Consider the following 25,664-nt stretch of genomic DNA (forward strand, 5'->3'; position numbering starts at 1 on the left):
CCATGTGTCTCTTACAGGTCCTGGTGAATAGGCCATATAAAACAACTCTACTTTAACTGTTAGGTTAGTATGTACAGGACACACATGTTAAATAGATACAGCAGTAACAGAACACGTAGAACACAATGAAGGTTCCCAAACCTGTCGTGGAGGTAATTGTCCTGCACATTTTGCTTCTCTCTCTCTCTCTCTCTCTGTCTCTCTGTCCAGGGGTCTGAAGCAGATATTCAAGGTCACCGCTGGAAAATCCAGACATGATGTTGAGGATAAATACATACATATGAGTTAGAGCATAAAGTAATGGAAAAGCCGAAAGAAAATGCACACACAAGACATTTCTGGTAAATGTTGTGATCTCATTTGTGTTATTTATGTGTTGAGATGACTTATCCATTTATTCTGTCCCAAATAAGGAAGGAGTATATGTGTGTAAATGTTTGACTGGTTGTACAGTGTGTGTGTGTGTGTGTGTGTGTGTGTGTGTGTGTGTGTGTGTGTGTGTGTGTGTGTGTGTGTGTGTGTGTGTGTGTGTGTGTGTGTGTGTGTGTGTGTGTGTGTGTGTGTGCGTGCGCGTGTGCGTGTGCTAGGGCTGGGCTGAGTGTGTGCACATTATAGTGTGTGTGTGTTGTGTGTGTGTGGTGTGTTGTGTGTGTGTGTGTGTGTGTGTGTGTGTGTGTGTGTGTGTGTGTGTGATTGTGTGGGAAGGGTAAACCCTACGGTATGGGGACAAAATGTCCCCACAAAGATGGCAATATCCAAAATCCTGTCCTTGTGGGGACATTATTTTGTCCCCATGAGGAAACGAGATTATAAATCATACAGAATGAACTTTTGTGAAAATGTAAAAGAGCAGACAGTTGTGTGTGATTGTTAGGGTTAGGGGTAGGGAATATGATATACAGTTTGTACAGTATAAAAACCATTGCGTCTATGGAATGTCCCCATAAAACATGGAAATCCAACTTGTGCGTGCGTGTGTGTGTGTGGACATGTTTTTATATCCCGGTAGGGACCTAAACCTGAATGCACACCAACACATGGGGACTCGTGTCACTGTGGGGACCAAAATTGAGGTCCTCATGGGCACAAAAGCTTATAAATTGTACAGAACAATATATATTTTTAAATAAAATAAAGATAAAATATACAGTTTGTACAGTATAAAAAACATGTCCCCACAGAGATAATAAACCAGACATGTGTGTGTGTGCGTGTGACATCTGAGCTGACTGCATCAATCCATTAGACAGATGATGACACTGCGGTGCTGTTCCTGCACTGAGGACAAATATACAGTGACATAAAGACATACATTAAGAGGCTTAAAGGAGAGTGACAGGATTGTCATGAATAATACAGTCCAACACGTCCTTGAGAATCAGATGTTTTTACTCTGACATGATCCGCTGAAGTAGGTCACAGAGCCATTAAACATCTTTAATAACGCTCATATACAGCGGCCTGTTGTTTTCAATCATTCTCCCTCACTGCTAAATTATTGGTGGACATTTACATGTATTATGATCATCTGGGACATGACTCAAAGGAGCAGTTCACCTTCAAAATTAAAAGTTCTGTCATCATTTACTCTCCTTCTTGTCGTCGTTTCACACCTGTATGACTTCCTTCCTTCCGCGGAACACAAAAGAAGATATTTTGAAGAATGTCGTTAACAGCATTGGTTACAATAGAAGTGAATGGGGTCCAGCGCTGTTCTCTTACCAACATTTTTCAAACGATCTTCTTTTGTGTTCTGCAGAAGAAAGAAGGTCATACAGGTTTGAAACGACAAGAGGGCGTGTTAATGATGACAGAATTTTGAAGGTGAACTGATCCTTTAAGCCACATGAACATCACAGTACTGTGATGACGTCTGAAGTGTTGAACATCATCCCAATTCATACAGTCTCGTGTGATATGACATTTCATCCTTCTGAAAGAGACTTTCAGTGAGTCTGTGGACTGATAATAAATCAGGTGTGTTGGTGTTTTCAGTCAGCAGGGGGCAGTATTGACACTCAACCTTTGAGTGGCTTCACAAACATTTAGGTATGAAAATCCTTTTGAATTCATGACCTATTAAAAACAGTTTCACCTCAAGAGATGCAATGAGAAACAGCTATTCTCTGGATGTTAAAGCACCAAAGTGTTTCTTTTCTTACGATCGAAGTCTCTGAGTGAAATCTCTGTCTGATGTTTGATGAGAAACTAAAAGAGCAAAGAAAATCATTTCCATGTTGCTTCACCACAGAATCTCATCATAATTTACATGTTCTCTAGCAAACCACAATGAGACTGAAGGACACATAAATCATATTCTGAATTCAGAGGAGGAGAAACAGCAGCGGCTAGCGTGTGGTGAGCTAACACACCATCTGCATCTCTGAAGGTTTGTGTGCTGAATCTCTGACGCGTCTCAGCGGGATGTTGGCCGAGCACCAGCTCACTGTGTCACAGGCCTTCATCTCATGCGGCCTTTTCTTCTCCTGTCTTTGTTTTCATTCTGATATGTCACAGAATCCTTCTGGAGATGAAGAGCGGGACGGGTCGTCCTCTGAAGCTGTGGGAAACAGCGGCCTGGAAGGAAAGAGAGGGAGCGTCCGGATTTCCCTTCCTTTAACTGCACCCTTTTCCTGAGCGCCGTTCCAGCGGCATCATCATCAGGACACGGGTGAAGGGGTCACCTGACCGTCCGCTCTTCTGTTGTGTCCAAACACCTTCTGTGCGTTTCATAAATCAACATTTCTGTTCTTCGGTATGTTTTGTGTGTGAAATTCTTCCTGGAATCTTTTTTCACGCATTCCATCTGTGAGCATCGGTTCTCCGGTCGCTGAGACAAAGCTGGTGTGCACAGCCGATTTAATGAGGAGAAGTGAATATATTTACACTCTTTAACATCTGAGAGACAGGCACACATGAGCTCCTGCTCGATTCACGCAGCACAGCGTTATTCCTCACGCAAAAATGAGAATTCCTCCCTAATGTCTTTTCAAACCTGTATGAGTTTAAAACCACTGAGACGTTTCTCAAAATATTTTCTTACTGAATGTGTAGCAGTGAAGAAAGAGTCGCATACACGAGGGTGAAGAGATGATTCATGCGATGTGTGTTTTATGTGTGTTAAAACTGCACAACTACACTCGGTGTGCGATTGTGTGTTACGAGAGAGACTGACACGGTCTGATGAGTGTCACACAGTGACCTGAAAAGCACAAACTGTCTTTCGAGCAGGAGGAACAGATGAATAAGAGATGTGAGCTCTGAATAGTCTGATAACGTCAAGCTCTCACGTACTCTACGCATGCATAACCAGTAAGTAAGTGTGATGCACGGGCTGAAATATTGATAAGCACTATGGTGTGCCAGCGCTGCAGGATTATTTATTCAGCAGGAACTGGGAGTGCTTGTCACCATACCAGCAGGTTTACCTACATCTAACCTTTCAGAGACTCGCAGAATATTCTGAAGGCTTCGCTTTCTCATCATCTCTCATTAGTTCTCACGAGACACTATGGGGACGAACCGGCTGCTTCTTCTCCCGTTCACATATTCATGGTTTGACTCGCTTCTGCCCGTCTGGAGGTGATGACTTTACATCTCTTCGGTCTGCTTCGCATCGATCTGTCCTTCCCTTTAAAAACCGCTGATGTGTGCGTCTGCAACGATTCAACTATATTTAGTTGTTCGTCAAAGGAAGTCGATCTGGCCAGTGATTGTGTCTAAACAGACTTAAACAAACCATCAGCTAGACCAGTTCAACAATTCTTCTTCTGTTCATTGAGCTGATAAAAATGGCTGCAAAAGGAAAAAAAGCAAGCCAAGCGTTTCATCACATCAAATGAAAGCTGAATGTTCTATAGGGAGGTTTCTGTGCTCTGTGTTTTTGAAATGAACTGTTATTATGTATGCAGCGCGGCACCCTGTTATTTCTGTTTCAGGCCTGTGCTGGATGTATGTGGATACATGAAGGAATGATTGACAGTGTAATAATGCAGAACAGTAACACAGATGGCTGTAGTGGATAAACACATGGTTATAATGCAGCCCCTGTGTGACCTGATGACTGTGACCTCATTCAGACCTTTCTTTCATTCGTCAAATCTGTGAGTTTAACACATTAATGTTTATGTTGATGAGTTGTAGAGGAGGTCCTGTTTTGTGGGTCACACTGTGATTACAGGACCACCAACCTGCTGTTTCTCACACACAAAGACGGTGACACCCAGATCTCTCTCTCTCTCTCACACACACGCACGCACGCACGCACGCACACACACACACACACACACACACTTTTGCCAAAGTATCAATACAATAGAACAGTGACAGAAACCATTAAGGTGAAAAGCGATATAAATGAAACATGTCAGCTCGCTCGTGTGTGTGTGATGAGTTTGTGCTGTAACAGATCCAAGACTGTCTCATGATGTAAGTAACACCACGTGGCTTTTGTTGAATTAATTGTACGGTAAACACACACACATATTTACACACACGTGTGTGATGGTGAATTGAACAGCATCTCGATCTCTATGATGAACAAAAGCTCGCGGAGGTCTGTGGCTCCTCCCTGCGCGCTCTCGCGCTCGTGTGTGTCCGCGCGCGCTCGTGTGTGTGTGTGTGTGTGTGTGTGTGTGACAGCTGCGAGCTGAGCTCAGTAAAGCTTCATCTATAATAGGATGAGCGGCCGCTCGTGTGTGTGCGCGCGACGCTGAATGAAACGCTCATTGTTCGATTTATTGTTTCTGTGATATTTTAGCGGATTGATTGATCAGTGATCAGATGTGATCGGATGGATATATCGATGTGAAGAAGGTGTCAAACACGGTATGTATATTAAGAATAGAGGTGTGCCTCGCTTTAAACTTTACTTGCATATGCAGAATTAATAATCACGCACTCTCATTCTGTAGATGACTGTAGTCATCAACACGTTTATTGTGTTTGTCATGTTATTGTTACATTCTCGCGCGTTACTTTGTAGCCGATTACACGCGCGACGCTTCATGACGTCACTCCGCTAAACTTCTACAGCCGTTTGTTTTATCATCACACACACATTATAGTGATTTATCGTCTGTGAATGAATACGTGTGAATATATGACGTTATGTGTGTCAGGTGTGATGGATCTGATCTGCGTTGAGCTTCTGATCGTCATGGAGTTGAAATCACTTATATTTACAGTAAATTCAATGAAATGTTCTTGTGTAATAATAATACAGTAATAATAAATGTTTGGTTGTTTGTACGTCGTTTGTTTGTTTATGCGATATGAAATGAAATGGTGCTGTGCTTATAAACATGCGTATCGGTTGAGAAAAGATGTGAAATTGATTCTGTTCTGCTTGATTTGTGGTTAAATGTAGTCATAAAGCACGCTTTCAGACAGAAATGTTAAAATCTGAAGTTTATTCCCTCATTTTGACATCAATCTAGCTTCTTAATTCGTGTTTATTTTTTAACTCTCTCTCTCTGTGTATGTGTGCGAATGTGGGCTGTTGTGAATTGATTTTCAGTGTTTGTAAGATGCTGTAACAGGTCTTGTGGTATTATTTGTGTTAAACTCATTCAAGGGGTGTCAGTGAAATGTGACATGTGTGAGGTTGTGCTGGGGGTGGGTGGTCAGCTGTCCTCTGACCCCTGAGGGTTGTGTAGGGTGTGTCTGTGCCAGCCTTCGCTCTGTTTCCACCACTTTATTCAGCGATGAATAGAACGGGACCGATTTCTTCATCAGTGTCTGGTGAGCATGTGTTTGCTGGCTGTGGTCAGGGTGGGTCAAAGCAAACGGACTCAGCAGTCAGTGCTTTCATATGATGTCTCAGGATAAACTAGTGTTTGTTAATCTCATTGTCTGCTGTTGTTTGTGTGTTTTTCTCCCTGTGATATGGCAGGCGGCCACACGGCCGACCGCGCCAAGATTCCACAGCTATCAGTGCTTTAAATTCACACGGCTAGTTTGTGTTGCTGATGCTGGATTTCAGGTGGGTTTTTTGCAAGGCTGTGTGGATCTGTATCTTACTGCGTTCGCTGTCTCAGGTGTGACTGTAAAGACCTGCTGTTCGTGTGGATGTAGTTTTCTCCTAGCCTCTGTGATATTGGTTTATTTCTGAGGCTTAGAAGAATTTCAAAAGAAAAAACATTGAATCCACAACCACTAAAGCTTTTGTTCAAAAAGCAAGCACTACATTTATGTTTAAGTGTAAACTCTCTGAGGCCAGTCATGACAAATCAAAGTTCAATTTCAAACCAACAGCAAGGAATTATGTGTGTATCCTAATCATTGTACATCGTGAACAATTCCTAAAAAGGCATTTTTGGTAGACTTATAAAAATATATCATTTCAGTGGGTTTAAAAGGCAAGAGAAAATGCTTTGAGCTGTCCGGCTGATTATTTTGGTGGTAATGAGGGGAATTTAATGTGCACTCCAGCACAAAGGCAATGAGAGATCCATTGAGCGTGACTGATGGCCGTTTGTCGCACCAGCGAGTGACAATCCTGTAGTCCTATATTTGAATTTTGTCAGATTCACTCAAGCTGAATTATTGATGACAGTCAATGGATTGCTCTCAATTATGTTAAAGAAGCGCAGCTTAAATCAGAGACTCAGAAATACTGTCAATATATCTCATGTATGATTCACATCATCATGTTTTATTCATGAGCTCACTTTGAGAATGAATGGGGGGTGTTCGGATGAAATGGGAACATTTAAGTCTTGCGTCTTTGAAGCGGTATATGAGCATCTCAGAAATAAAATATAAATCTGTTTTTAGGTTGTCAGTTTGGTATTTGTAAATGATATTCAGTGATGTTCTTTATAATATTTAATGGTGATTTTGGGAGATATTGAGTGCATGCATATTGAAACCAAAATAAGTGCAGTTACAAGACAATCTACAATACAATATAAATATTTTTTTACAATTTGTAAAAAAATACAATACAATCTACAATATAAAACATGGTTTAGTTATTTTTTTACTTTAATTATTTTATTTTTTTCATATTAAAATGACAGCGGAGAGAGAAGTCCCGGGATGAGAGAGAGGGAAGCAGGAGCCGGGACTCAAACTGTAAAATAGGCGTGTTGTTTTTCGAAAAACAGAATGAATTAAAAAATGTATCTGATGATATTTATGATGGTCCTCAGGACAGCTAGACTTTAAAAAACATCAGGGAATGAATGAATGCGTGCTTTATTCAAACATCAAACTTTAATGATAACACAACTCCACTGTGTGTGTGTGTGTGTGTGTGCGCGTGTGTGTGTGTGTGTGTGTGTGTGTGTGTGTGTGTGTGTGTGTGTGTGTGTGTGTGTGTGTGGTTATGTATTTTTTTGAAGGTTTGTGGTGATAATTAGTAAGTGTGTGTTTAGAAGAGACAGACAGAGCGAGAGAGAGATACATGTGTGTCAGACCCGGCGTTTGGCACTGACTCGCTCATCTATTAATCATGGCTGCTGTTTTCTTATTCTGTTGCCATAGTTTCAGGCTATAACTGTGTGTGTGTTTGGGGGGACATTACAGAGCAGTAGAGATACTGGTGGGTCACAGTGATCTGCTGGATCTCTCACACATCAGCCGGATGCATAAAACTGTTTTAGACTAGTCTTACAAGCCAGTCGTCTAATTTCTCAGTTAAGACTGGTGTTTACTTTTTAAGTCAGTTGCACAAAATCTTATAAGGGTCTAATTTAAGACCAAAAATGAAGACTCATGGCCCTCCTGGCTCATTTTTCTTTAAGATCTATGTCGTCATGGAAACCAATAAACTGTCAACTGCTCTAGATTCAGAACATGCCTGACTTTGTGCTATACAGTCGCAAATATTTAAATGGACAATAAGAAGAGGAAGAGATTTCAAAGACCAATAAAATCCACTGGAAATCTTTTATGAAAATGCTGGAGATTTATTTTGTGTACATCTTTGATGGTTTGTGAAACTGACCGATTTACACTATTAATGTTCTCAGTTACTGTAGTTCGAGCCTTGTTTTTATGATTATTTGCACTGAAATCACTACATTTGTTCATTTAAGTTGATTTGGCAGCATTGTATTTCTCTAATATGCAAATATTTTCATCAAAGAAAAGCTGGTTTAGCTCCTACTGGCGGCCATTTTGTGTTAAATTGTTCGGTGTCTTACTTTTTCCACAATATAGATGGACTTACAAAAGACAACCACGAGCTTATTTATGCAACAGTCTTTCTTCACGGACTTTAGTGTCAGACTAATTCTTAGACGCTGTCTTAAAACCATGGCTACATATGCAACCGGCCCCAAGTCAAGCATCACTCTCATTGCTGAATGCTGATGTGAACACACACACACACACACATGTTGGGTTTCCATGTTTTATGGGGACATTCCATAGATGCAATGGTTTTTATACTGTACAAACTATATATCATATTCCCTAACCCTAACAATCACACACAACTGTCTGCTCTTTTACATTTTCACAAAAGTTCATTCTGTATGATTTATAAGCTCATTTCCTCATGGGGACCAAAAAATGTCCCCACAAGGACAAGGGTTTTGGATATTGCCATCTTTGTGGGGACATTTTGTCCCCATACCGTAGGGTTTACCCTTCCCACACACACACACACACACAGCATCAGCACAATGTTGTCTCACTGTGTGTCGTATCAGTTCTGTTGTTAGAAAGTCCTTGGGCAAACACGTTTGGGTTTCTGTACTCAGAGATGTGTTAGTCTGTTATTTATGTCGGGCTCTTATCATGTTTGATGTCAGGGAGACAGAAGCTGTGATCTCCATCTGAACGGTGATGTTTGTCAGGCTGAAATCAGATGATATTCACTCCGTGCGTCTCAGAATGAAATGCTTTATTTACACGCTGATGCTTCAGCAGTCGAGTTATAAAGAGATTCATCAGCTATTTAAAGCCAAACACCTCAGAATGAGTTCATTGACACGCAGGACTTGATCAGTTCTTCAGTTTTCCAGGAGTGTAACGTAGGGATGCATGATAAGTTATCGGCCATATCGGTTCAGAATAAACTGAAATCTGCACGCTCACTGTTAAAATACAGTACAGTACTGTCTTTCTGTCGTGATCATTCACTTACTGATATGAGCAAAACATTGTTGATGTCGATACAGTATTTATGAACGTGTAAACTTTAGGAACAAAAGCACATTGTCTGAATGATTTCTGCCTGGAGACGTGATAGACATGTGGATAATAAGAGTTGCTCTGGAAGAACATCTGCAGTTTGTTTATTTAGAAAAGTTAGAAGGTTAAAGAGTCGTTAACTAGTGTAAAGTAGGCTTGATGATTTTCAGGGAAAAAAGAGAACTAATGGTTACCTTGTTTTCTGCAGTCAGTGTTTTCAAATAAAAGCAGTTGTCCATGTTTTGCCTTTTGTTTCAGTCTTTGGGAATTTTATATGAATATTTATATACTGCATATCGGCCATATATCGGTTATCGGCCAAAATGTCCATCTGGGTGCATCCCTAGTGTGATGTGAAGTTATATCGACATGATGTGTGTGCTGTTATAATGTGCATCAGACAGCACACGTCTGCTTTCACATCCTCTCTGACGTTTGTTTGCTCGCTCACGTTGGTTCTGTGATAAATGTTTCAGTGCGGACGGAGTACACGTGTGGCGCTGAACAGCAGCCGGTCTGGAGGGATTTGAACAACACAGCTCCTTTGTGGACATTTATTCCATATATAATTGCAGCCATGTGTGGCGTCGTGCGTCGGGTAACAGAAGAACACAAGGACCTCAGTGTCTGTCAGAAACACTTCTCACCTCTCATTTCCCTCGTCTGTCAGAAGAGAAATCACAGCAGATCTATTACACACGTGCGCTTTAATCATCTTCTGTGCTGATGCTTTTGTGTTGTGTTGTGTAGTGGATGATTTTATAGCTGGAGTTTACAGGATACTAATCCAAATAGACAACAGAAGGAGTTCTCTGTGTCTCGGTGGGCTGTACGTGCAGATACACCGCAACAACTGACCTACATATGAAGCCACGCTCCGTTTGCATGCACCTGTGTTTGATCTCTGGGTTTCTTCAGTTAAATCAGACCGAACAAGTCAAACAAACAGTGCTCCATATGGATCAGACGGAATGTGAGGAACACAATGACTTCCTTCATTTCTGTGTTAGAATCATATTTACACACGCGTCGCGTATCAGTTCTTTGTAAATGGAGAAAGACGTTTTTCTGCATTGGATCATTTGAATTGGTCTGCTTGTCATAAGATCAGTTTCTTCATCATGAATGTGTGTCGCTGATCTCAAACATTTGTTTCTTTGTAAAGAAAAACACCCAAGCACCTTATCAATATCTCAGTGTGCTGGGCTCGGTGGAGTGCGGATGCTTTGGAAACTCAAGACGTGTCACAGTTCTTTATAGGAGCATCACGAGAGCTCTGAAGATCGGATGCGCTGGGTCTGATGTCCTGTTGGTGTCTGATTCAGGGATTAATTTCAGGGAGTTTTAGCCGCTGTGAGGTCACTTGTCATGCCGGTGGACGTCAGGTTTGTGTTGTCTTGAGTTATTGGTGGTTGTTCAGCATCACAGGACATTCAGGCGTTCATTGAGAATGAGAATGAGAGCAGACGTGACGTGACGTGTGTGTTTTACTGTATTATGGTTTCAGTAATTGCTTCTGAACTGTTTCCATAATGAAAGGTTTTACAGTTCAGATGTCCATATGGAATGTGACAGTGTGTTAAACAAATGGGCTTTAATTGAGCCTCATTAAATGAGAAATGAGAGGGCGGGCGAGAGAGAGCATGACAGGCTTCATTATAATGTCGCTCGTCCACTTGACTGAACGCTGCTGTTTAATGGTTAAACGGATCACAAGAGTTGAACCCATTCTGAACTTCCCATTTTATAATGCACCACATGCCAAGAACAATCATTCACATTGATAACAAGCCACAAAACAACAGCTCGTCACAATCAGGTTCTACACACAATTTATCTGTGTGTGCGCTTTTAGACAAAACTTTGTGTCATTCTTGTGTGTGTGTGTGTGTGTGTGTGTGTGTGTGTGTGTGTGTGTGTGTGTAGGCTTGTGATGGTGGCCGTTAGGGCTGTGCGATTTGGGGAAAATATCTAATTGCGATATTTTTGACAGACATTGCGATTGCGATTTGATTTGCGATTTTAACTTTTCTAATTCAAGCTTCAATTCAATATTGTTGTGTAGAGCACAGTATGAGTATAGTTACCCTGAAAGAAAACAACAAAAATAAAAACATTTAATTGTTTCCATTAAAACCATTACAAAATTAATTTTTGTAGTGTGCTTTGGGCATTATTCAAATAGGGCTTACTGTTGTTCAATTGGTTCCCAACTTCCAGATTACATCACACCAATAGAATCCAAATACCAGAGTACACTATTATAGTTTCCATTAAAACAAATACAACTCCCATTGTAACCCTTAAATCCATAACATTTTCTATTGTGTTAGTAAATTATTAAAATAGTTCATAGTTTACATAGGCTGATTTATTATTTTTTAAGTATGTGGGATTTTTTAAAACAAGTAAAAAATGTGCTGAATGTTTAATTTCATCCAAGTGAAATTAGCAAAACAGTTAGATAGAATTTACATTTGTTTGAAACGCGGAGCTAGGCGTGAGTTGACACAGGGTGCGCGCGTGCGTCAAGCCTCGTCCATATTGCCAGATGCCCGAGTGGAGCCGGACTCAAGTACTATAAACGTCATTACGATACAGGCTGTGTATGCGCGTCAAGTTTAAACGGCTCGTCCGCGAGACGCACAACGCGGGGCAGAGACGCGCGAGTATGACAGGCTGTGTGTGCGGTCTTCTGAATTGGACGGTTCTTTAGTATTTATTTGCCTAATGATCGATCTGACTCTGCACATGCCATAATAACACACACACACTCTCTCTCTTTTGCCTTGTGTTTTTTTTTTTTTTTTTAATGACGGACATTTACGCAGTTGGCTAGGGCAGTGCTGATAGGCATAACGGAGGTGCGCTCACTCAGTTGGTTAGCAAGAATGCCACTCAAAGCGGGCTTGGAACAGACGCGTTTCCTATTTTTCACATCGCTTCCACATCGCAGCCTCTTGCGATTAGCAAATCGCAACGTCTCACATCGCGATTGCGATTCGATTTCGATTAATCGTTTAGCCCTAGTGGCCGTGACATCCGCAATGGTAAAGTGCCACCGGCAGTATAATTCACATCACACACTGTGACAAATATAAGTGTAATAATAATGACAGTTGCGATAAGATTTGATATTTATAGCCTTTAGTTGGGGATGGTTTTATTGAAAAGATTTTACATTAACACAGAAATTATTAGCATACGTTTCCGTTGGCGCATTCATGCGCGGCCTGCTCGGCAAAACCCAGTTTATTCTGCGCGTTCTGCAATGGATCTTGTTGTGAAATGAACAGTTACATCAAATCAAACCACTTGGTGTCGCAGTGCGCGTGGCTGCGGAGAAACCTCTTCATCTGAGCATCTTCTGAACGCGCATTCAGTGCGGCCGTACACATCTTCATCTGGTTATAGGGTTAGTTTTCCATCAACGAATAGGAAAGTCACATTTTAATGGCAATCTGAATAGGAAAGCCGATGTTTCAACTGGAATGTGGGTTAAGTTGTCTCTGCAACAAATGCTTTTTTATGTCATATTTCACTTTCTGATATTATTCGAGTTTTCATTATTTACTGATGTTTATTGAAATGTTTTATTTGATCTAGTGTACCGTTTCACTGACGGATGTGTGCATTAAACACAGATTTATTTCATATATCAGATTTAAAAATGTATTTAAATAAGATCTATATGCTTCTCTTCCACTCGTCATGTGGTTGCTACTCGCAAATATAATCATATAAATACAATTTTTATGTTATTTATATATTATGTAATGCTGTATTTGTTTGTGTCTTGTCTGTGTGTGTGTTGGTCATGTGATAATCAAGTCCTTCAGTTTGATTGCAATGTTTCCTCTTGTTTGGGTTGAAACCAGCTCAGACAGGACTCTGATGAGACCATGTGAACACTAGAGCACTAAAAACACAAGCAGAATCAATCACACGTTGAATGATATTAAACCCCCAGAAAAAGAAAAGCGAATGTTGATTTTCTTCAGTCATGAAGTTGATGAGAGGTCTTGTGGAATGGAGTTTTCATGCACTGACGGCATAGTTTGATGTTCGCTGCAGTTCTCCAGGAGATCTCACATCCCTCACTCATCCCACAAATCTTCTTATTTCATTTAGTTAAAGGCACAGTTCACGCAAAAAGGGTCATCATTTACTGATTGTTAACCTGTATAAATTACTTTGTTTCGATGAACACAGCGAAAGATATTTGGAAGAATGTTAGCAATTTTCTGTTCTGGGACATCGTCCACTTTCATAGTGCTCTGTTGAACACATAATGAGATATTTTGAAGTGTTTAGGAACACAAACATTTCTGGAGCACCATTTCATTTTTCCTACTGTGCACTGCAAAAAGTGATGTGTTAAAATTTGACACAAGTGCAAGCCATTTTAACACACAAATTGTGTCAGATAATTTAACACACAAATGTGTGTTTTTAAGCAATTAATGTGTTACCATGTAAAGTATTTTTAGTTTTAAAATTACGCCCTCCCTTCAGGAGATAACACATTTACTGTGTTAATCTTTCCAGGGGTATTTTTTAATAAAATGCACACGATGTGTGTAGAAATCTACACAGCATGACATACTATTAGCACAGTGATGTGTGTTGTTTTTTAACACATCAGTTTTTGCAGTGTGGTAGTCAATGATGTCCCGGAACTGAAAATTGCTAACAATCTTCCAAATATCTTTCTCTGTGTTCATCGGAACATTTATACAGGTATGAGATCACATGAGGGCGAGCAAATGATGACAGAATGTTCCTTTTTGGGTGAAGTATCTCTTTAAGATGTATCAGGAACTGAAGAGTATTCGTGAATGGAGGAATTGGGTTTGTTGTGTTTCTTACTGTTAAGGTGTGAATGACAGCAGACAATGGAAGTTACATGTTCTGTGTGTACCGTACGCTGTGCTCCTCTGTGGATGCGTGATTGACAGAACCCGTTCTTCTCTTAAAGTTCTCATCTCACAATATTTCATGTGTTTTGCGGATGAGAAATGTTTTTCCCTGTGAGTTTACAGATGAGGTGAAGGTCATGGATGTATGTGGGAGCTCAGCATATATGAACCGTGTCACCCCATGGGGTTCAGCTAATTGGTGGTCCTGGATAGAACTGGTTTTCAATGGGTTTTGGACAAAAGCGCCAGTGTAGATCACGTGGGGAGATGTGAAAGAGGGGCTCCCAGAGAGACGAGACGAGGGGCCCGAAACAAAGAGCTCAAGACGCCCCTTTACTGACCACAAATCAGCCCAGTGTTTGGCCTCAACACAACTATCTGTGACCCACATAGCCGGCCGTGTGTGAAGAGCTCCTTTATTTCCCACAGCTGAGCTCTGTGTCTTCGGCATTGATCTTCAGACGTCAGGATTTGTGTTCAATTGATGGACATGAACACCTCTCTAGCACTATCGATCTGATCCTCATTAACTGTACCACAGCGTTTCTGTTTACATCAAGAACAGACCACACATTTCCATTCGTTCCGTTCAGTCTTACTAACACAGCCTTTCTTTTGTGAGCGTGTGAATAAGTTTATATTCTTGCTAGTGATTCACATGAGAACCAACATTTACAAGAAGAATGTGACATCAGAAGAGCGTCTGGTCCTATCCATCAGTGTTGGAGGAATGAGAGCGTTCAGTGCTGGCGAATCTTCTGTGGAGGAGTCGTGTGGGATGTGAGGAACCAATTCAACAGGAACGCCGACCGTTTTAGAAAGAAACGCACATCATTTCACACATTACACCGAGTGTAAACCCAATGAATTTTACATCATATCCTGTGAGAATTTAACCATGACTCTCTCTCTCTCTCTCTCTCTCTCTCTCTCTCTCTCTCTCTCTCTCTCTCTCTCTCTCTCTTTCCTCCTCTCTCTCGCTCAAACCTCTTCTACACAACCCAGCAGCACGATACCACCGACAATTGCCCCTCGCTCCTACATCTCTCTCTGCTACATCTCCCTCTTTACCCTCTCCTCTGCTGTTCTCTCTCTCTATCTACTCCTCTCTCTCTCTCTCTCTCTCTCTCTCTCTCTCTCTCTCTCTCTCGCGCTCTCTCGCGCTCTCTCTCTCTCTCTCTCAGAATGTATCAGAATACACATGTTTGTGAATGTAATGATGTGACGCTGGTGCATTATTCTACATGATAAGAATGAAAGAGTGAATGTGTTTGTGTGACGGTGTATGAAGAGATGCGTGTGTATCTGCTGATGGGGATGTTGTTGGATTTTGTGTCTTTAATCCCATTGAGTGAAATAAAGGAGCAGTACTTTGATTTGTAGTGCGGCTGCAGGCGCGTCTGTTCTGTCAGATAAGAGACTTTAATCTGCTGCAGTGGGATTTACCTGAAACACGTCACTGTGTGCGCGTGCGTGTGCGTCTCAACCCGCTCTATACTTCAGCAGTTAAGTACACTGGCCGGAGAGTCTCCTTTGTCCCAGACATTCCCAGAAACACCAGTAAGCATCTCATTAGCATTCGTATGTAAATTACAGTTCCAGCACATGTGAATGCACAGAATCACTAAATTAAACCCTTTTATAGATAAACAACAAATTCCTCAGTTCATCAAATAAATAATGGTTTATTGTATTACATTTATACAACAGTATTAAATATTGTCAACTGAATCACCACATTTGAAACACAGATTTGAAGGTTTGGGATGTTTTAGTTCCTCGTGTGGCTGTGTGTATAAAGCCAGAAGGGTCACATTATATTTAATAATGTCATTTTCTAGTCCTTTTAGATGCTATAAATACATGAATACATCACAAACAGCACATGTTACAGAGAACCATGTGATTATTGCCTGCTCCCTTTAGGGATGCAGCGATTACCGAGGTTTACTATTAACCGCGCTTAAAAATGTAACGGTTAATTAATCGTAAAGGCTCCGTTACGCCGCATGTTTCTGTTGCACGGAACGGAAACGTTGCAACTTGCACAAACAAAGGGTGCGTTTACACTTGGCATTAACATGCGATCTCGGTGATCCGAACAAGCAGATCGGATCTTCAGACAATCAGGGCACAGCGCATTTACACTTATCATCAAGTGGCTTCCACATCTGGATAACTGATCGGATCTCTATAGTTTCCCTCCCATTATTTTAATAAACCTGCAATTTAAAAATAGCCCCGGTGCGGGTACACGTATAACGGGGAGGATGAGCATGTTACAGATTTGATACGCAGCCATGTTGAACTCGAGGCAGCGGTGGGAAGTAAACCGCGGTTAAAACCATTAATGATCTTATATGTGAAAGTATAAGCAGAGGACGTTTGTAAAATGACACAAGCTTTTGTACTTGAGCTGTGGCTTCACTAGCGCGCGCACACACACACAGACTCTAACGGTGTTTTTAAACACATCATTTGTTTATTCATGTCACAGACACATAAAATAATCACATAAGTAGACCGAAGTTCCTATGATCAAAAGCGAGCACTTACATCGTTCTCGTGTATTTGAGTTGGTTCGGCTGAAAGTGACAGCGCGTCGTTTCTTTGGTCTGCGCCCTAAATAGCGTGTTTACTGACATCAGCTATTAGCAACACTATACAATCTTGTTTCTGTGTGTAAATGATATACGGTGTGTTCAGAGCTCCGTTTCAAGCTGCCCGTCTGCTGCTTAATCTGTCTTCCGGGGACGGTACTTTCGAGTCAGATCCGTGGGCGTGGCTTGTTGGTTTTGACTAAATCTTTGGTGTTTCAAGTCTTACGAAACCTTTACCCTAACCCACACCCTAACCCTAACCTTACTCTAACCATCTAAACTACCTATGACTGTTAAAATTGATGAAAAAACACGTTTGGGTGATGACGTCGGACTCGAAACACCAAGGATTTAGTGCGAGCCGTACGAGACACAAGCGGCAGCAGCCCTCGGGGAACCGGAGAGTTGATTACGCCGTATAGGCTACAGTAAACACACACACGTATGTTAGAAACAAGCTGGTATAGTGTTGCCATTCGTGTCTGTGACATGAAAATAAACAAATGATGCGTTTTAAGCTGGCGCTGTGTGTGCGCGAGTCAACGCCATTCATGGCAGTCACAAATACAGCGATGATACAGCTGAAGTGGTCAAGTAAAACATCTCGTGTGATTTGACAAAAATCCTCTGTAGGTTAAAGTATCCAGTGGCGTAACTTTGTTTTGAAAAGTGGTGGCGACAAAGACGACACAAACAATACTTTAATAAATTGTTTCTGTAAGAACTCGTTGGGAATATTCATGAACATCACAAGCGCGAAACATGTAGGTGACTCCTCTAGAAAACAGTATAACAACTGCGCCGCTTTATCGACGGCTTCAGTGGTGTAACGTTAGTGCGAAAGACGCATGCTGCTGTGAAGCAGGTTCGAATCCGCTGATCTCACTATTCTAAATTTTGCTTCCATTTGTTTTTAAACTATATCATGTTTTCACCAATATATAATTTAAAGCATTTTGTGCTTTATTATATGTAAGGATGGCTGTTGCCGTACGTAATTAAACGTATTAATTCGTGATGAAACAAAAACTACTGAAACGAATGTGTGTTTTCCCCATGTTAAAAATTTGGTGTTTGACAACCCCCTGCTAATAAGGACAAACATTCAAGTATACATGGGAAACAGATGGAAAATAATATCTTTAAAAAATCTTATTTTCACTAATTACTACGGGCATTGCCTGATGCATGTGATCCGTGCGCGCTAGCTCTTAAAGGGACAGCAGCATAATACATATATCTGTTTTAATGCTCATCAAACAACAAAAAACAAAGACAAAACACGCTCACTGCTCCTGACTGATCAACTTTAATAAGGTTTGATCTATATTTCAGTATACTGTGAAGACTATGAAGTGTTATTTTACATTTGACTTCTTTATTCAGTTTCTGTACCTAATAACCACAGTTAGACCAACCTGAAACACCTAATTTTTTTTGTCAGGGCCAGTAAAAATCTAGAAATTAATGTACTCAACTCAACTTTATTTATATAGCGCTTTTACAATTTTCATTGTTAATGGAGGCATAATAATCCTCATAATCGTGCAACCGTGATTATTCCTCAGACTATAATCGTACCAAATCTACAAACAAAATCTATAATCGTTGCATCCCTGCTCCCCTTACACCGTGTCTACACCGGACGCGACCCGACAAAAGACATTAGAAACGCATTCGAACACGTTATCATTTTACATTGTGTCCACACTGGATGCGGCGCGACTAGACAAATCCTATGAGAAAGAGCAGGTTTTCATGTCCTGTCGCGTCCGGTGTAGACACTGGTTTTATTATAGTAAGAGTGTAGTGCTCGGTTTGATTTCCATTTGGAGAACCACAGTTTTAATAGAAATACCATGATTAAACTATAGCAGAGAGCATGCTTGTTATGGATGAACTGTAGTAACTGGTTGTTTGGTTTATTTTTGAATGGGTTTATTATTCCCTGTCCTTCAGATATAAAACACATTTCATCATGACACAGTATAACAGGATGGAGGACCACAGGAGGTCCAGTGTTAAGAGTCTGTGTTCACATCGAAGCGAACTAGAAGCCAGACGTCATGAGGCTTATACTGTGTTCAAATGTTTTGTGATGTGATTTCAGTGTTGTGCGCTTATGTACAGAAGTCTGACTCTCTCAACATTTCTATCACGTTTATTGTTTATCTGAAAACAGAAGTGCTTGTAAAAGAACCGTAACGTTTATGTTTAACTCAACACTCGTGTCTGACGTGCGTTCACTCTCGTCACTGCTCGATGTTCGTGGTTGTGTCGTTTTACATTATTATTCAAATATCTCTGTTTTCTGAAGCGGTAACATACAGAACTGCATACAGTGTGGAGCTTATCTGAGCGGATATTATGTCTGCTGTCTCAGAGACGCTCCTATTATCTCAACGCTGAGACGGAGACGAGCCGTTTCGGTCAACAATGATAGATGACACAGACAGAAGCGAGTGAAATGAGATGTTAATGCGGCTCAGACCCGTTTGTGGGAATTTAATAGCTGGAGATGTATAAAGGAAAAAAGCTATCTATATTTTCATTCATGTTGTTGTATTTCATGACACACGTTTGTGTTCTTGACATTGAGTTTAAAATACAGAAACATCATTGCATACTGTGTGAGGATTTATTCCTATAAATTCTTTTTTATGATGTGGATGTTTTGGCCTTGTACGGTAAACAGTCAATAATCCTATTATGATGTCTTTACCCATGATAAAAATGGTTAACATCAGTACAGATTGACAGCTGTGTTTGACCTTAGAGAATATCAGTGATATGATGTTATGATGAATGTAAAGTTGTGTGATATGATATCTGCTCGCTCTTCCGTTTCATGAAAGGTCTCAAGGCCATCAGATTATTTTCATGATGAGATCTTGAAACAGACTCAAAGTCAAAACTTCCTTCATGATATCAGAACACAGTTGATGATGTGGAGGCTGTAAGCAGCTTTAGCTCGACTTGATTTGGCACCAGCGGAGGTTTTTAGCTGAAGTGAAGTATAATCCTCTCTGAATCTCATTGTGTCTCAGCATTTGCTCCGGGGTGAGATCAGACGAGAGCGCCCGTTAAACTGAACCTCTGAAGAACATCACCAAATGTGCAAAGATCACTCGCAACATAAAGTCATGAGCTTGAATTAATGACACGTTAAACCCAGAAGAGAACGCACGCACACACACACACACACACACACACACACACACGAGACCTCATGTGTTTCTCCTGAGATTAAATGGAGAGAGACGCTGCATTTCATCCATACACAATTCATCCATTCCTTCTAAAGATTGCTTTTAGAGAGACATTGTTTTTTTCTGTCATAATTCACATCTGTGTTGTTAAATGATTTTAAAGATGAAAGGTATATTTTTCTTCTTTATGGTCCCCGTTGAGTATGAAATCATTTGCTTCATTGTTGTTTGCTTCAGTTTCTGTATTCTCCTCATGAACAGACGGGACTCAGATTAGCTTTGATTATTCTGAGTGTAAAATGAAATGAAATGAAATGACTGGACTGAATGAACCGATGGGTGGACTGTACTCTCATGTAACGCTGGCGTTTCATTTAGCAGCTTTACTCGTGCAGACGTAACCTCTGAGAGAGAGAGAAACCTGCTGTGATCTATGACTCCACTCACTAAATGAATGAGAGACTTCCATTAGATCAATTGTGTGACACAGCTGATATCAAGAGTCGCTCATCATAAACTTCTCTGGATGCTGTAAAGAAAATTAGATATTGAACAGCCATCGTGTGTCCTCACGGGAGATCTCTGGCTCTTGTGTAAATGTGTGTATGCTGGTGTTGTGTTGTGTTGTGTGTTTCTTGTAGTTATTGTCACGGCTGAATACAAGGTGTCTGTTGTTTGTCAGAGAAGCTCAAGGTGTCTGTAGTTTGTCGGAGAAGCTCAAGGTGTCTGTAGTTTGTCGGAGAAGCTCAATGTGTCTGTAGTTTGTCGGAGAAGCTCAAAGTGTCTGTAGTTTGTCGGAGAAGCTCAAGGTGTCTGTAGTTTGTCGGAGAAGCTCAATGTGTCTGTAGTTTGTCGGAGAAGCTCAAAGTGTCTGTAGTTTGTCGGAGAAGCTCAAGGTGTCTGTAGTTTGTCGGAGAAGCTCAATGTGTCTGTAGTTTGTCGGAGAAGCTCAAAGTGTCTGTAGTTTGTCGGAGAAGCTCAAGGTGTCTGTAGTTTGTCGGAGAAGCTCAATGTGTCTGTAGTTTGTCGGAGAAGCTCAAAGTGTCTGTAGTTTGTCGGAGAAGCTCAAGGTGTCTGTAGTTTGTCGGAGAAGCTCAATGTGTCTGTAGTTTGTCGGAGAAGCTCAAAGTGTCTGTAGTTTGTCGGAGAAGCTCAAGGTGTCTGTAGTTTGTCGGAGAAGCTCAAGGTGTCTGTAGTTTGTCGGAGAAGCTCAATGTGTCTGTAGTTTGTCGGAGAAGCTCAATGTGTCTGTAGTTTGTCGGAGAAGCTCAAGGTGTCTGTAGTTTGTCAGAGAAGCTCAAGGTGTCTGTAGTTTGACCAGAGAAGCTCAAGGTGTCTGTAGTTTGTCGGAGAAGCTCAAGGTGTCTGTAGTTTGTCAGAGAAGCTCAAGGTGTCTGTAGTTTGACCAGAGAAGCTCAATGTGTCTGTAGTTTGTCGGAGAAGCTCAAGGTGTCTGTAGTTTGTCAGAGAAGCTCAAGGTGTCTGTAGTTTGACCAGAGAAGCTCAAGGTGTCTGTAGTTTGTCAGAGAAGCTCAAGGTGTCTGTAGTTTGACCAGAGAAGCTCAAGGTGTGTGTAGTTTAATAACAATAACACATTCTGTATGTTGTTTACACAATCACTTCTCAATAAACGTGTTTGGATTTCTAAAGTTCTGAAGCTTTTGAGAATCTGACATCAGAGAATGTTATATGATGTCACCTGCAGTGCATCTTGGGAGCAGTGTGTTGGTTAGCGATAACAGACAAAACCACCGCTGACATTTAAAACTGGAAAGTTAAGAAGAGATTTTGAGTGTGTAGTGTTTGGAAGCATTTCTTGCCTTCATTAAAGAGAGTGTGTGTGTGTGTGTGCGTGCGTGCGTGCGTGTGTGTGTGTGCGTGTGTGTGTTTGTGTGTGTGTGTGTGTGTGTGTGTGTGTGTGCGTGCGTGCGTGCGTGCGTGCGTGTGTGTGTGTGTGCGTGCGTTATATTGTGGGAATAAATGTGTTTGTGTGTTATATGAAGTAAACGTTTGTCAATGTGTTGAAATGTTTCTGTTGTGTTGTGACAGCAGGAACATGACTCATGTGTGATGTGAATGTGAACATGTAATGTAGAATCCAGCCGGATGAAGATTTGATGTGTGATGAATGAATGTTGACGCGTCAGAGGTGAAAAGGTTGTGATATTTAAATGTGATTGGACAGACACCAGCTCACAGTTATTGCTGGTGTGCTTGATACCTTTCTGCTGGTCAGTGTTGTGTTTACTGGGCTTTAGGTTTATTACCAGCTGTGTCTCTGTCTTCGGGGAGGATCACAAACATCATTTGACTGACAGGTCATCTGGTGAAGTGATGCTTTCATTAATCTGAGGCTCTGTTAGTCTGAATGAGACACGCCCACTGCTCGTGGTTCTCGTCCTGTCGTTGATTTGTTGTGGTGCTGCTGTCACTCAACACAGATTGTGTTCTTTGTGTTCTTTTGCTGAAGGACGTCTGCTGGTGTTCTGGTGAATATTGTGCGTTGGGTTTGTGAGAGCAGATGATGTTCAGCGCTGTGTCAGTGATGTGATGTTGTGTGATTGAGTTTGTTCTTGTGTAACACACACACACACACACGCACACACTCACGCACACACACACACACACACACACACACACACACACACACTCGATCTTCAGTCGATCACTCGACTGTCAAGCAATTAAAGTCAAAAGTCAAACAACATGACTCATGTGAATGCAGAGCGCTGGAGGAGACACCGCTTCATTCATTCTTAATCTCTTTATATTTCACAGCTTCATTTCTTCTTTAGACAAATGTTTTGTGTGGTTCTTGAGCAGAAGTTGTGTTGATGTTGTTCTGTCTCTCTGGTGTCTTCTAGGCGTCTGTAAATCACAGCAAATCAAGCCATCTCTCCGTCCAATCACTGGAGATCAGCACATCCTCGTCAGTTAATGTGATTGCTCAGAATATTGTCTGTGACTGATCTTTGTGTGTTTGTTGTTGTTGTGTACAGGTTGAAGTTCAGAAGTGATCGTGTGGGACGCGGTGCGCAGGGAAAGATGCGTTCGGAGGTTTTGTTGCTGTATTTCTCTCTGCTGCAGACGGCTCGGGCCGCTTTCCCAGAGGACACCGAGCCAATCACTATTTCACATGGCAACTGTGAGTAATGGAGTCTCTCTCGCTCACATTCATCGGGGAAATGGGTTCTGGTGCTGGACCGTAAATGAGTGTCTGAGAGATCAAAGGTTCCTCTTTTATTTTGCCTGTCAGGCATCTAAATGTTGTGCGCTTCGCTGGAATATCACCTCAATCTCCACTTTACTCTCTCTGAACTCAAATCACCTCGTCCGTTTTAGTTTACACTAATGACCACAGGGCTGTTTTTTTGTTCTTGGGCCCAAACATTCTCTTTCTACAGCTCATCTGATTGGATAAAGATTGGTTTATGCCACTGAATGTCATATGTTTTGATATCGTGAATGAAATTTCAGCTTGATCTTCTTCTCCATCCAGATACAAAACAATATCCAGCATTTGTTGGACACAAACCAGGCAGAAACAACACACAGCGACATAAACTGGACATTCAGCTGATTGTGATTATGAATCGGACTCTGTATATCGCTGCCAGGTGAGTCTGCTGTTTCAACACAACCAAAGATTGTCCAGATTGTTGGCTTGGCAACCAGACATCCTTCCAGTTCACCAGCATATGGACATGAAATAACATGTTGTGTGAGTAGAAGAGTTGATGTGCAGTAGATTGAATCCAGTTAAAGTTCTTTACATGCAAATACAGACATTTCCCAAGGATAAAAGCCAGAGTTATGAATGCTGTACACTACACAATACAGTTCACTTCAATATGAAGCAGTGTAGCGCAGTACAGTACAGTGTTGTGTAGAGTTGGGCTGTTTGATTCTTGTGTTTGATCGTGTAGAAAGCGGACAGATATGATGACAGTATGTTTTACTGGGATTACTTCCTCCCTTTGTGATTTTCGGCTAAAGATGAAAATATTGGGCAGAACACACACAGTTCAGCGGCACAAGAGTGATTATGAGGCGTCAGATGGCAGAAATGAGTTGATTCACAGTCTCATGTTGTGTATTCTGTATGAATGTTAGAGCTCAGTGATGTTGTCTGGAGGTATCGGCCCTCACACCACCCCTCATGTAGGACATTATTCACATTCCACAGACACACACTGCAGCGCGCCATAGCAACACAACCCCCCCACACACACATACACAATATCCCATAATGAGAGCTTCTGCGGATGTCAGAACACACAAATGACACCGAAAAAAACTCATGAGAAAGTTCAGGACCAGCGCTGGTGGATTACAGAATGAGAGTGTGTGAGTTTGTGTGTGTGTGTGTGTGTGTGTGTGTGTGTGTGTGTGTGTGCGCGTGTGTGTGTTTGTAATTGTACATCTATACTTGTGAGGACCGGTTTGAGTTGTAGACCAGCGGTGTGAGGACAAGGAGAGTAAAGTGAGGACTAGGGATGCACCGAAACGAAAATTCTTGGCCGAAGCCGAACATGATGTGAAACACTTGGCCGAAGGCCGAATAATACCCAACACTGAACACGGTTTTTTGCATTTCTTCTATTTATTAAGCTATTTTTTTCACTATTGCACAAACTGAATAATCAAAATGTGCTTTTTATAATTTGTCTTGCTTTTCAATAAAATACAATGCAACTTAATATAAAATTGATTACAAAACAGTAAATTCAAACAAAAAGTTGAGCCCTCTCCCTTCATGAATATATTAATTAGGCCTATAACTGACTGCTAAAAGAATGTAATGTAAGTTACTCTGTACCCCTACAACAAAACACTTCATTAAAAACTTTCATTCCACATTAGGCTATAAGCTAAAAATACGAATAAACTAAAACTGTTGGATTATGATAGGCTACATTGCAAAAAGATTTAAAGAAAAAAAAATCCAATGCAAGCAATTCTGACTGATGCTGACTGACTACCATTTCAGTTCACGTCTCTCCTCCAAACTCCGCCCACAAAAGCTGACTGTTCTCTCAGAAGGTGCACAGAACATACTTTGACAAGTTGTTTAGTACAGGGAACTGTGTGCACGCGACCACTGTATGATGTCAAAGGATGTCGCGAGCGGAGGGGCTACTGTCAGACAGCCCGCTTCCGTCTGAAGTAAAGTTACCGACCGGTAAAGACGCTTTCATTCGGACATTTACTTCCGTGCGGCAAGTCCCGTGCTGTGTCTTTCTCTGACACTTTAAAATGCTCCACACACACACACGCACACACGCACGCACACACATGTTGGGTTTCCATGTTTTATGGGGACATTCCATAGACACAATGGTTTTTATACTGTACAAACTATATATCATATTCCCTAACCCTAACCCTAACAATCACACACAACTGTCTGCTCTTTTACATTTTCACAAAAGTTCATTCTGTATGATTTATAAGCTTGTTTCCTCATGGGGACAAAAAAATGTTTTTTTTAAACCGTAGGGTTTACCAGGTACACGCACACACGCGCGCACACACACACGCACACACACACACGCACACACACACGCACTGCCAAAATGTTTGCGGCAGTAATAAAGCGCACATGTCTCTCTCTGTCTCTCTCTCTCTCTCTGCGCTGGTTGCTGCTTGATCGAGTCATGTTCGGTAAAATTTATTCGGCCATTTCACACATTTGGCCAAACACCGAACTTGCGTTTTTTGCTATTTTCGGCCGAACATTTTCGGTGGCCGAACATTTTCGGTGGCCGAACATTTTCGGTGGCCGAACATTC

The 25,664-nt window shown here is 41.3% G+C and overlaps 1 protein-coding gene across 1 annotated transcript in view; it reads left to right on the forward strand.

Moving 5' to 3' along the window:
• The first annotated feature begins 4,610 nt into the window (after positions 1–4,610).
• The window catches only part of sema6a (sema domain, transmembrane domain (TM), and cytoplasmic domain, (semaphorin) 6A), a 56,366-nt gene continuing 35,312 nt past the window's right edge, over positions 4,611–25,664 (forward strand). The window contains exons 1-3 of the mRNA XM_057355869.1: positions 4,611–4,827; positions 22,872–23,017; positions 23,372–23,489. Coding sequence (XP_057211852.1) covers positions 22,918–23,017; positions 23,372–23,489 — 218 coding nt within the window. The 5' untranslated portion in view covers positions 4,611–4,827; positions 22,872–22,917. The remainder of the gene's footprint in view (positions 4,828–22,871; positions 23,018–23,371; positions 23,490–25,664) is intronic.

This window comes from Triplophysa rosa, linkage group LG17, assembly GCF_024868665.1.
Source record: "Triplophysa rosa linkage group LG17, Trosa_1v2, whole genome shotgun sequence".
In the NCBI taxonomy this organism is placed as follows: domain Eukaryota; kingdom Metazoa; phylum Chordata; class Actinopteri; order Cypriniformes; family Nemacheilidae; genus Triplophysa; species Triplophysa rosa.